This window comes from Mus caroli, chromosome 5 (genome assembly GCF_900094665.2).
Source record: "Mus caroli chromosome 5, CAROLI_EIJ_v1.1, whole genome shotgun sequence".
NCBI classification, from domain to species: domain Eukaryota; kingdom Metazoa; phylum Chordata; class Mammalia; order Rodentia; family Muridae; genus Mus; species Mus caroli.
Window position 1 is genome coordinate 65,665,431 of NC_034574.1, and position 13,337 is coordinate 65,678,767.

Sequence of the window (13,337 nt, forward strand, 5' to 3'; positions counted from 1 at the left end):
TGTGGCCCCTGTGTGGCACAGTAATGACAGGCCTAAAAGCTGTTCCCATTAGTAAGATAGTGACATGAACGGTATAGGTCAAACAACTGCTTTCTGGTAGGATTTAAGGCCTCTTGCTCAGGAGGAAAGTGCACCTGGTACTGTAAATCTGGCCAAGAGTCTGTTGCTGGGGAGCTCATAAATCCTAGGGGTGAACACACTACTATTATTTTGAAAAATGGAGATAGTATCAATGTTCCCTCTAAATGCATATCTCTCTACCGGTAGAGTAGTGCAGCTCTCAGGCCTTATCCGAGAGGCATCTTTGTGTAGTGGATGGCAGTTAATACAGACTCACTGCTGACCAAACTACAGGAAATATGGGTTGGTGGAATCCTCAGGTAGAACTGAAATGGCAATATCATATTCACTTCCCTCCAAGAGTTAGGGGTTGGTGGATAATAGGAACAGGCAAAATGTAGGAGCCAGTGGGTAAAAGAGGGGAGGTGTGAAACAGTGCATTGACTTGAAGGGACTTCCATATTCTTGACCTCACAGCAGCTGTGGCTGCCTGCAGAAAGAAACCTGCACTAGACCAGTCCAGTCAACATTGCAGCATAGGTGGAGGAGGGACACATGGCACTCACCCTTTCCCCTACCCCCCAGCTTAGGCACTATTGACAGTTGGTAGCAGGTAGCAGAGGGAAAGTCGGTTCTACTAGGAATGTGGCCCTGGTGCTCCAGTGGATGGCTTCACCCTAGTGTATGTGTGGGCAGGTCTACTTAGCAGTTTATTTTTTTTTAAAGATATGGAGTTAGGAGGGAGATGTGAGGAGAGATCTGGAAGGAATTGGAAGAAAGGGGAGGTGATTATGATCAAAACGTGTATACTTGTATAAAATTCTGAAAGAATGAAAGTGTAAACTAGAATCTTAGTTTTCTATCTCCATGGCAAAACACTGTGAACAAGGCAACTTATAAAAGAAAACACGTCTTTCGGTAGAGTCTGGTCCAGAGGGTTAGAATCCATGAACATTCTGGGAGGGGTGGGGTTTCAGAGCAGCAGGCAAGCAAGCATGGTGCTGAAGCAATAGCTGAGAGCTCACATCTTGCTGCTTGTGGACGTTGTACATCGTGGTGCGCACTAGGCTCCGCACCACGATGTACAACGTCCACAAGCAGGAGAGAGAGAGAGAGAGAGAGAGAGAGAGAGAGAGAGAGAGAGAGAGAGAGAGAGAGAGAGAGAGAGAGAGAGAGAGAGAGAGAGAGAGAGAGAGAGAGAGAGAGAGAGAGAGAGAGAGAGAGAGAAGAGAGAGAAGAGAGAGGATGCTAACTGGATCCACATGGTCCCCTGTTTTACAGTTGGTCTTCTCAGGATCCTGGGCTATCACTGACATGGATTTTTCTATATATAGATACAGAGCTGATTCTCATTCATAGTCCTAGAGTCCCTGAACATCCGAGGCCAGCACAGAGTGACACAACACTTCCTCTTCAGGATCTGGGTTTGACTCTTCATTCCCCACAGTGACCATGCACTGACAATTGGAAACCTAAACTCTGCTCTTTTGTCTTGCTTTGACCTAAATGAGTGGTTTTGATATGAATTTAATATCTCAACTACCAACTCTCCCCTTTGTTTCTAAAGACTAAAGAAACCAACACTGCATATTTCTCTGTATTTGTGCTTCTCATGGGTGTAAGCAGAGGTCACCAGGTTAGAGTCTCTGTTGCAGCAAAGTGCATATGGTAGTGGTTCTCAACTTCTGGGTCATGAACCCTTTGGGGTTTAACATCCTTTTCACAGGGGTCACCTAAGACCATCAGAAAACACAGATTTTTGCATTACAGTTCATAACAGTAGCAAAATTACAGTTATGAAGTAGCAGGGAAAATAATTTTATGGTTGAGGTGGGTCACCACAACATGAGGAACTGTGTTAGGAAGGGTTTGAACCACTGTCATGGGAAACTCATATACAGACCCCACTGAGAGAGTGCGTGTCCAATGAAGGAGTCTAGAGTTGAAATCACTTCAAGAGAAACAGGTTTCTGGAACGATGAAGGCAGTCAGTGAAAAGGTGATCTTATGAAAACACGTCGGAGTTTTGACTTAGAAAAATGTGCAGTAGGAATGGGGTTGTGAGGGTATTTTAAGATTAGAAAGAACACAAACACACGTTTTGTTTTGTTTTGGTTTGGTTTGGTTTGGTTTGTTTTGGTTTGGTTTGGTTTGGTTTGGTTTGGTTTGGTTTGGTTTGGTTTGGTTTGGTTTTGAATGGCCTCAATCTTTCTAAGAAACTTTCTCAGGATTACTAGAAATTTTCACAGGCTTGTTCTGGACACACAGACTCACCTCTTGCCTCAATAGGCGTTCGGTCTGGTTTCTCGTAATGTTCTTGTGGTACCATCTGGAAAAGTAGCAAAGAACACATTTTTAACTTTATATTATTTTTTCCAGTCTCCCCCACCAAAAAGAACCTACTCGAGTTCATTTTAAAGTCTTTACTTTAGAATTCATTTTAGAAATCTGCTACTTAAATTCAGATAAATAACAATGTTCTGTTATATTGCCAATTTATCAAGCTGAATATATATTTTTCTCATTTGAGGCCCCCCAAAAATGTAGATCATTCTACCATAGCTCACATCCCTCTTCTGGCCCATGAAGTATTTATATACAATTTTGTATGATTTAACATCTTGTAAAAGTCCATGTAAGATGCAAAGTTACCTACCATCTTCAACAAATGCTTAGTTCTGCGAATATAGCCATATCCAAATCTTTGTTTCTCCTCAAGAGTTCCTATTTGCATGCTTTTAGAAGTGCTAGGTCTCTTTCAAAGTGAAATTTATCCTGACTTACCTAATTTTCCTGAGACACTCCCCCTCTTCCAATATGGTTAGTAATTAACGGATAGAGTCTACCAACAACCAACCAATGTTCCTGACCCAAATTCTCTTGCCTTCTCTCTTACCACTGCTTGCCCTTATTCACTAAGCCACACTGGGATTCTTTCCTTCCTTAAATCAGCACTTAAATTCTTTCCTTCTACTTTCAATCACTCTGTTTTCTCTGTATTTGATGTGTTATTGAATGACTATCAGAACTACACACGGTAGACATAATTAAATCACATTGTCAGGTAATGGCAGTGAAGGAATGGACTTGCTAGTAAGAGTGAGAGTAAGCTCCGGATTGTGGATGGACTGTGACTAGCAGCCTCTAGTTCCTGCTGCCCTGACTTCCTGGAGGCAGTGGACTGTAAACTGGACCTCGGAGCCAAAATAAAGCTTTCCTCAAAATCAGCGTGTAGTTTGATATGACCAACCTTAAGCAGTAAACACATAGGGTACAGAAAACAGAGAAGGAGGGTCAAAAGAAGACAGAAAGGTTGAGAAATTTTCAATGTCAAAGCAAAAATATTTACAAAGAACTTTAAATGTAATGAAATATTACCAGAAATACTGCTTTGTGGAGAGTAGAGAGAGGAAGGCAACGTTGAGCAGGGACTGAGTCATCATGAATGGGCCAGAGGTGGCTCACTGAAACCCCTCTGAGTCATAGGATAGAGGCCTCTGGTACATGCACTTCCCCTAACACCTGGTGGTGAGACACTGACTCAAAATCTGGATGGTCGGCTCTCTAAACCACCAATGGCATCAAACTGAAAAATAAACAGTAGGAAAGATGAACCACAGGAAACAAGAGATGATGACAATGGGTTTTAGGCAAAGGAATTGTCCACTCAAGATGGAAACTTGTGAAGAATAGTGAACATCTGTTGGGACTTTCAAGTGAATGCTACAGTATTGGAATAATTTCAAGATGGGTCTGAGATCTCTTACAGAAAGACAAAACCCCTTCTGACGAAATAAGGCAGTATTACAGACACAGGAAACTAACATGGAGAGGTCACTGCTGGTTGGGTTGTAAAATTTCCATGTTAAAGGGAATAGTGATAAAATAGTGAAAAGCTGAATCTGTAAAAGGCCAAAGAGGTGGTCTATGTGTGGACAGAGGAAACAACTATCTCTGTGTCTACACGGGTAGTGGATTCACAGGGACACACGTGAGACCTTCATGCCTCTTTGTTGGTCAAAGCCCTGCCACAATGATACAACACGTGAAGCTCTGTTTGTCATTGCTGTCCTGGCTAGGCGGGTGCCCTGTGTGAGATGGACATAAATGAATGCATAGCAACCCCAGCCACAGTTTGGGGGGAATGTACAGAGATGACCTCAGAAGATCAGTAGAAACACATTGCTGGCCTACCTTCCTCTTTCAACTACATTGGAGCCTCAGACCATGTGTGCGTCAGCCTGGATTCATAGACAGGAGCCTGGCATAACTGTTCTCTGAGAGACTCCACCCAGAAGCTGACCGAAACAGAGGCAGAGATTCACAGCCAAACATTAGACAGAGCTCAGGAAGTCTTGTGGAAGAGTTGAGGGAAGGATTGAGGAACTCAGAAGGAATAGGGACTCCACAAGAAAACCAACAGAGTTAACTAACCTGAACCTTGGGGGTTCCCAGAGACATCTGGCCAAAGAGCATACAAGGACTAGACCTAGGCCCCCTGCATATATGTAGCAGATATGCCCCTTTGTCTTCATGAGGGTTCCCCAACAACTGAAGCAGGGGCTAACACTGACTCTGTTGCCTGCCTGTGAATCCTTCCCCCCTAACTGGGCTGTCTTGTAGGTTCTCAGTGGGAGAAGATGTACCTAGTCCTGCAGTGAGTTGAGGTGCCAGAGTGGGTTGCTTCCCCGGGAGGGACCTCTCCCTTCTCAGAGGTAAAGAGAAGGGGGAAATGAGTGAAGAAGGCCATGTGAGGTGAGACTGGGAGGAGGGGAGGGCTATCATCAGGATGTAAAGTGAATAAATAAATGGAAAAAAAGCTGTAAAATGCTACTCAAGATGAAAGAAGTTCGTGTAAGTTCCATTCTCAAATATATTTTCCACCTGCTATGATGTTGTTGTTAGTATTTTACATTTGTTCATTATAGTGATAAATAGCAAATGTGAATTCATTCCTCCTGTTTAAATATGAAGTAGAAATTCGTCCATATGGAATTGCCATAAGAATATCTTCAAAGTAGTCACTGGAGAGCCAGGTAGAAGCTTGTGACAAAGACAGGATCTTTGGGGGACTCTATTCCTAAGTCATGAAGAGGTGTGATGAGGGTGACTCGAGATCGGGAGCACCATATTTCAGGATTTCATCCATTTACATCAAACACTAAAACCTAGAAGGACTTTAAAAAAAAACGAGGTAAGGCCATGTCTTAGTTTCATTTCCTGTTGCTGAGCTAAAACACCTCAACAAACTTGAGGAAAGTTTTATTTTGGCTCCGAGCTCCAGTTTGTAGTCCACCATCTCCTGGAAGTCAGGGCAGTGGGAACTAGAGGCTGCTAGTCACGGTCCATCCACAGTCAGAAACTTACCCTCACTCTTACTAGCAAGTCCATTCCTTCACTGCCATTAAAGCCCACTTCTTTGGGATTCCAGTGTATACTAAAGACCAGCTGAGACATCCAACTTCAGGGACTAACAACTACTGGATTCTTGGATCTTCCATTGGAAAACAGCTCTTGTTAGACCAACTGGATCACAGCCTGAAAGCCAATATAATAAATCCCTTTTATGTAATAGATATAGGAGATTCATTCCACAAGTTCTATTCCTCTATAGAATCCTGACTACAAGACCACTCAAACACTTGCCTGGTCCTATACAGTTAGGGAACCCCTGCATAGGGAACGGTGCCAACCACAATGGGCAGGTCTTCCCACTCTATTGATGGAATCCTAACAATTCCTTATAGTTGTGTAGTCATCCTCTCATTGAGACTCTTTCTAAGTGATCGTAGATGGAATCAAGTTGACAATTAAAACCATCATAGACTGTATCTCCCATACCTAGACACTTTGTACTAAACTAATACCAAATAGTGGACATTGAAAAAGCAACCCAACATATTAAGCTACAGTTCAGTAGAGACAGCCTGTGTGTGTATTACATAGGACCTTGAGTCTCTCACGCACACACTCCCTAGTACTCTGATGGTAAGGCTGGATGGCTGTGGGGTAGAATGGCCATAGAACCTTCTTAGATTTCTATGTAATAAAAAACACTGTTGTGCTCCTTAGGGTTTGATTTAGAAAGCTCATTACATCTGAAGAGGTGACATTGCTTCCCTTAGCAGGTGACTGTGTCGCTCTGAAAATGTCAAGGATTCAGTCCAGAGAACAAAAAGACAAATGAACAAGTTCAACTCCCAGGTAGAGTTTGGATTATCAAGACATTTAGTATTTTAAATGTTTATAAGAAGATATGGAGTGTTTTGGTTTTGCTGGTTTCAAATGCATAATTTAATCTCAGCACTCGGGAGGCAGAGGCAGGTGCATTTCTGAGTTCAAGGCCAACCTGGTCTACAAAGTGAGTTCCAGGACAACCAGAGCTATACAGAGAAACCCTGTCTCAAAAAAAAAAAAAAAAAAATCAAATGCATAATTAATTCTAAACTTGTTATTTGCAGCAAACGAGAATTTAACTCATTTGTAAATATTTGCAGAGTTAGGAGAACTTAATTTCCCACATCATTTAAACATTCAACTTTCCAACATCATTTAAAGGACTTACACAGGACTTAGTACAACCATGCATTTGCTGTGCCAATCGCGTGAGGTACTTAAAACCATAACTGAGGTACTTAAAACCATAACCGTACTTAATCCAGTTTATTAATGCAAATCTGGTGTTTCAGAAAGTTTAATTAACTGGGCTCATAAGTCTCACTAAATATTTAAGTACGTTTCGTGAATTTTAATGATTATTCGTATTTATTCAAATTTATAAATAATTTATCAGGATCGGCCTGTTAAATGCAAAAGCTTACTGAAAAATTGTGTTAGTACAACAGTCTGTTGATAATTTGAGTGTGTGTTTAAAACAAAAGCCGTCATCAATCTTTCTATATATCAGTGTTTCCCCAGGGTAGCAGAAGTCCTCTGTCACCTTTCAAGCTGCCTCCTACCACCTAAGGAGCTCACGTCACCTTCCTGAACCCAAATCTCCTGTACACGTTGATCACCCCCGCCCCTGGTTTCTCCTGTAATGTCCTACCCTACTCTTTTAGAACTACAATTTAGCACTATAATTTAGAATTATATATTTGTTTTAATGTCTGTTTCCTCTGTTAACTGTAAGCCTCATTCATACAAAGGAAAGCTCTGTATGTTCTAAATTGTATCCTCAGGGCTCAAAGCAATGGAGATCAGATACATCCCCAGAGTACCACAAATGGGATTGAACATATAAACGGAATTCAGATGCTAAAGTAACTAGGACATGCTGGCCACCTGCAAAACGAGGTAGGGTGGGAAAAACTATAAAGGACTTGCCCTTGGTCTCCACTGTTCACAGATATAACCATAATCACTAGACTGTATTGAATGTTACTATGTACCACATGATGTAGGTGTCCCCACTTATTAGAGCATTCAGAGATAGTACGAAGTGTTGCCCAGAAACAAAGCATTCTAATGATAACACTACAGTTTGTACTCGGTTGCTCTTGCACCCAGTAACTCCACCTACAGAGATTCTTTTGTGTAGTCATCATAAAAGTATAAGTGATCGATAAGTTCTAGTGATTAATTATGATAACTATTCTACTCCTGTGTCAATGCACCTGTTTTAAAAAGAAATAAAATTTAGTGAATCTTCCTAATATTTGAATCAGTAAAAAGCATGATTTTAAAATTCATGTAAGCCGGAACCCAGAGAAATGAAATGGAGATTCTAACCGTAGAGGTGTTCATTTGGTATCTGCAGTATAAGCCAGTCTAAAATCAGAGGCGCAGCTTAGTCTAAACAAAGGAAGCAAAGAGCAAATGAGACATGGCAGAAAGAAACAAAAGTGGCTTCGCTGGCAGTGAGTGTCCATTTGGTCACCACGAAAATTCCAGACTTGAACAACAATCGAAAAAATGGCCTATTTTTCTAATTGTTCTGGGTTGGTTTTCATACACAGTCTCCTTTCAACTAGGCTTGTGGTGTTGGCCAGCTTCAGCACAGGGGAGCACTGAGATCCCATGGGGCAAGCTTGAGTGACCACAAATCGCCACCACACTGTTTTCTAAGAGAGGTGGCTCAGTCCCCCAAAGAGGGTGGAGAGTGGAGACTGGAATCTTAAGCTAAAGGGTCAGGTCAACAGAAAGAACATTTGAGACGGGAAAGAGTGAAGACACTTGGTGATGAAGCTGAAAAGCTTGGTTCAAGGGAGGAAGAGCAAGCCACCAGAGCAGTCTGGGAAAACCTATCAGATGTGCCTCGTGCCCTAGGACCATCTTTATCTATGCTCAAAGATGACCCTGTATACTCACCTAAACTTTTGGAATGAGAGCTATTTTAGGGAAAGCTGTACTGAATCTTGCCTAAATGAGTAGCAAGGCCAAGGAAGTGTCTTCCTCTGCATTTGATGTCTGCTCTCAAGAAATACTTGACACCACTACTCTTATCACAAACTAATGCCTGTTAGCTGCATATGCTGGTTATAAGATGAGCTGAGACGGAAGGAAGGACCATCTAGAGACTGCCCCACCCGGGGATCCATCCCATAAACAGCCACCAAACCCAGACACTACTGCATATTTCAGCAAGATTTTGCTGACAGGAACCTGATATAGCTATCTCTTGTGAGGCTATGCCAATGTCTGGCAAATACAGAAGTGGATGCTCACAGTCATCTATTGGATGGAACACAGGGCCCCCAATGGAGGAGCTAAAGAAAGTACCCAAAGAGCTGAAGGGGACTGCAACCCTATAGATGGAACAACAATATGAACTAACCAGTACCCCCAGACCTCGTGTCTCTAGCTGCATATGTAGCAGAAGATGACCTAGTCGGCCATCATTGGGAGGAGAGGCCCTTGGTCTTGCAAAGATTATATGCCCCAGTACAAGGGAATGCCAGGGCCAGGAAGCAGGAGTGGGTGGTTTGGGGAGGAGGGCGGGGGAGGGGGAGGTATAGGGGACTTTCAGGATAGCATTTGAAATATAAATGGAGAAAATATCTAATAAAACATAACAAAACAAACAAACAAACAAAAACAAGATGAGCACCCAAAGGGAGGAGGGAGCATGAAGGCAAACTGAGAATCTAACTTTATAAAAACACAAGAAGAGCTCTGTCACTTTGTAGCTGTGACTTAATCTATTAACCTTACATTTTCACCGGAAGAGTGAGATCTATAAAGTCACTGCTCAGATCTCTCTATTCTAAAGTTATAATTGTTATCTAAAAGAGAGGAAGGTTTTTAAAGCATACATTTAATAAGCATACTTAAGGTTCTTTCAAACGATATCATTAGTCTATCACTTCTCAGTTATTTCTAAAACATAACAAAACAAGAGCCAACATCTGAGTACCAGGTAGTGTAGACTGTCAGATTTACCATCTGTCATTTTGAAAAATAAACGCTCTGTCTAGGACACACAGTATGACACATGTATCAGTGTACCTAAGGCATGGCCATGCCAAACACAACAAATTCGAGCTTAAGAAGGATTTTCAGAAGCAACTGTGGTAAGAATCAGAGGTCTCTTCATTGCTAAGACTATCAAATGTGTTACTTTCTTTTTCTTTTACAAACTTGAAAACTGTCTATACTTCAAAGTTCTCAGCAGCTCTCTGATTTTCCAACGTTAATCACAGTTAATCACAGTGCGGTCTTGTTAAGGGAACTTACTCATAGATTTCTAAATTGGTGAGTCTGTTTTCTGTCACATAGTTGCTTGGGATTAAGCCTTCATTCCTACAACATAACACAAAACAAAAGACTCAAGATGGAAAACCAGTTTGTAACATTACTGAGACAACAGTTACTCAACCCCATTCCCACCCAGGAAGATGTAGGGAGGAACAAAAAAAAAAAAAAAGCATCTTACTTGTTACACTGTTAAAAAGATAAAAATGTTTCTACGTTCCAACTCTACAGAAACCTCTCTACAGTAGATAGCAAGATCCTGACTTACAAATGAACTATTTTAAGAGATTAGATGACCCCATTTACTTTTGTTTGGTTGAAATAAATGTATCCTGTAGCCCAGGCTGACCTTAAATTCCCAGCCACCTCAAGAGTACTAGGGTTTCAGGAGCTGCCACCGTGCCCAGTTCCAATATGCCAATGTGCATTTTAAAGGAAAAGTGGGTGTGGTTCTGAGTTTAGACACAACATGGATTGTTCCAGTTCAGAGTTCAGACTCAGGATGCTCGGTACCCTGGGAAGGGCGTTGCAGGTCGAGGATGTGAAATTGGCCATCACTGCAGGTTGTGATGCCTCAGACTTAAAAACAAGCAATTAGCTTTGTTTTGCAGTTAAACGTATAGGGTTTATAAAAAACACTGCCAAATTCTTCATTGTCTCCTTTGGGTTCAAAAAGTACACCATTCCCCAACCCCCAAAAAACAGGAAAGGCTAACTGACTCATCTAAAATTGAATCTAAGCTCAGTTCAACATGGACTGCGGGAGGATTTCTGGAGGTGAGATAAAAGTCAGCATTCTTTAGGAACTTAAGAAACCCGTCCCCACCTGTCCAAAGGAATCATTTTCCTTACCTCTGGCAGAGGGGACAAAACCTAAGCCAGCCTCCAGGCTCCCTCAGTATCGCAGGTACCTGTTACACATTTCAAGATCTGTGCTAACACCCTTCCTCCCCGATCCTCTCCGATGTCCCTCCTCCCAGATAGATACCTGTTTGTTCTCTTTATAATGCCAAGGTTTCTTTCCACCTCTGCCATTCTCACTGTTCTATGTATGTATGTATGTATGTATCTATCTATCTATCTATCTATCTATCTATCTATCTATCTATCATCTATCTTCTATCTATCTATCTATCTTCTATCTATCTATCTATCTTCCATTCTCTGTCTTGTTGTCTCACTACCTCCACTCTTCTCTTCCACTTCCCTAGCCCTGGCCATCCCCAGTTTGCTGGGCATGCTCAGTCTGCTTCCTTTTCTCTCCACTCTCTCTCATATCTACAATAAACACCTAGCTGTATTATGGAGCAGTCACACTGGCAGGTTCCTCACTGAGCCCCCTCATATGCAGTCACTACTTCCAAACTGTCTCCTCCCTGCCTACAACACCACTGTCCACTTAGTGGTCATTGTCCGTGAGACTATGCTCACATGTTGAAATACGGGGAGTTGTTTTTATCAGATTTAATTTACATACAAGTTATTACAGTTCAAGCCTTGTTCTTCAACTGGCTTTCAGTTTGTCAAGAGTACATCTTGGTGGTCTCCTGCTCATTTCAAATGGAGGTAAAAGAATAAGAAAAAGAGAAGCCCTGCCCTCCCTGCTGACAAATATCTGCAGCTTCCATAGCTAGGAAAGGATGACCAATGCAGGGAATTAGGACTTTCCCTGTTGAGCCCGACATTATAGGAATAGCCTTACTTGAGTCCAAGGTTGAGGCCATGCTCAAGGTTGCTTGTAATGGAGGAGGGGCCAAACTATATATATATTATATATATATTATTATAATATATTATTATATATTATATATATATAAAATAATGGACCCAATACCTTGGCACTTTCTACTTTTAGCTTAGTCACTGTGCTATCAGCTGACTATTGTAAATCGTCCTTGATAGATCCCCACCTTAGATGCGGAAGCAGAATCTCTCAATGATCTCTGAGTTCCTCCTGTCCACTAGTCTAGCTAAACCACCTAGCTCCAGGGGTTCCCTTTGTTGGCCTCTCTCTAGTGCTGGGGTAATAGGAAGGCTACCAGGTCCACTGGATGTTTATGTGTGCTCTGGGGACCTAAACAGGGGTCCTCATCTTTGTGAAGCAATCGCTTCATGGACTGAGCCAACTGCCCAGATCTTATTACTTCTATAAGTAAAACTCATGTGTGTGATCCCCAGGACACACAGGGGCATGGTAGCAGGGGCGGGGATGACATGGTAGCATGGGGGAGTGAAGGCAGGCATATCTGGTTGGGGCATTGGGCAGAAGTCCTGTGTTCTATTGTTATCTTACAAATAGGGATGTGGAAACTGTTCTATTCAGTGCGGAGGGAATGCTGCAAACATGGAGCCAACGAGCCGAGCCGCAACGCAGGGTCTTCTTTATGTTCGGAACTCTTCGGAGTTTGGAATGAGGAAACATCTGATAAGGGCTGATCCATTATCTTACCCGAAGCGGTCTCTGGCCTTCCACCAGTGAGGATCACACCTCTCCAATATCAGATATTCCTCCGCTCTCTTCAGTGCCAAATTACCAGGCTCCCGAGGCAGGAAGTCATAAAGAGCCTTGACCTGGATTCTCTCTTCTGGAGGCTCCTGCGGGAGGGGAGGCAGCGGCTTGCGCTTCGAGGGTTGCACCCCGCCTCTGTTGGACTGCAAAACCCAAGAGGTCTCTTATTGTTTCAGTCATGTGTACCAGAAACAAAAAACAAAAAACCCACGAAGAACAGGACTTGCACCTCTGCCTCCATTGCTCCCTACTGCCCAGCTCCAACAAGGTAGAAGTCAGGACAAGCAACACAGCACTGGGGGCGGGGAACACGCTTGTCATTTTGTGACTTTCTGAAATCCAAGTTCTCTCCACAGCATAACCTTGGAGTTTCACCTAGTGCTTCTTAAAAGTCTCCTTACATTGAAACAGTTTCACTTGGCAGTGATTCTTCACTTTTGAGAAGAGAAACACCCCCCACCCCGACTCCCACCTCCACCCCCACCTCCACCCCTATCCCCACCCCGTCCCTCACCCCCATTCCCACCCCCAGCCCTTCCTTTCTCTGTGCTGTGTCCAAGCTGTTGTCTCTCTGCCAGGACTCAACTGGAAGTTAACCCTGAACTCAAGACCGGCAGGAACCACAGTATGTTTCCTTCCAATCACTGTCCTGTTTCAAACTCTCTGTTTAAATTTAGGGGAGTAGGTTAGCTTAACTGGATTGCCCCCTCACTTTCTTCTAGACCATTTAGTGAGCACTTACTGTGTACCCATCATGATTCTAGTTTGGGGCATGGTCACAAGCAGGAGTCGCCTAGAGTGCCTGCCTGTGTGGGGACACCCACCCCCCTCCCCTGTGAAAACGGCACTCACTTGAGTTTTGCCCATCAGTTTGGCGAACCACGACCTCTGACGCTGGGAATGTTTTTCTGAGAGTTCTTCCTCTCTGCTCAGGCTTATCTGAGTTCTCACCTGTCTGCCATTGAAAAGCAATCCCGTCACAATTATTAATAACAAGCGCATTCCTAAATCCTTTAGATTCTTTCAGAGATAAAATAATCTGGGTTCTTTTCCGAGAGAGAGAGAGAGAGAGAGA

At 42.8% G+C, this 13,337-nt stretch overlaps 1 protein-coding gene across 4 annotated transcripts in view; it reads right to left on the reverse strand.

Annotated features, from left to right (window-relative positions):
• Txk (TXK tyrosine kinase) overlaps nucleotides 1–13,337 on the reverse strand; it is a 57,283-nt gene that overhangs the window by 27,064 nt on the left and 16,882 nt on the right. For 3 of the 4 annotated variants that reach the window (XM_021161680.1, XM_021161683.1, XM_021161682.1), the window contains exons 3-6: nucleotides 13,115–13,217; nucleotides 12,203–12,405; nucleotides 9,736–9,801; nucleotides 2,335–2,389 (exon numbers count right to left, since the gene is read on the reverse strand). In XM_021161680.1, the coding sequence (XP_021017339.1) occupies nucleotides 2,335–2,389; nucleotides 9,736–9,801; nucleotides 12,203–12,405; nucleotides 13,115–13,217 (427 nt within the window). The remainder of the gene's footprint in view (nucleotides 1–2,334; nucleotides 2,390–9,735; nucleotides 9,802–12,202; nucleotides 12,406–13,114; nucleotides 13,218–13,337) is intronic. The other variant, XM_021161681.1, reaches the window with a different exon arrangement.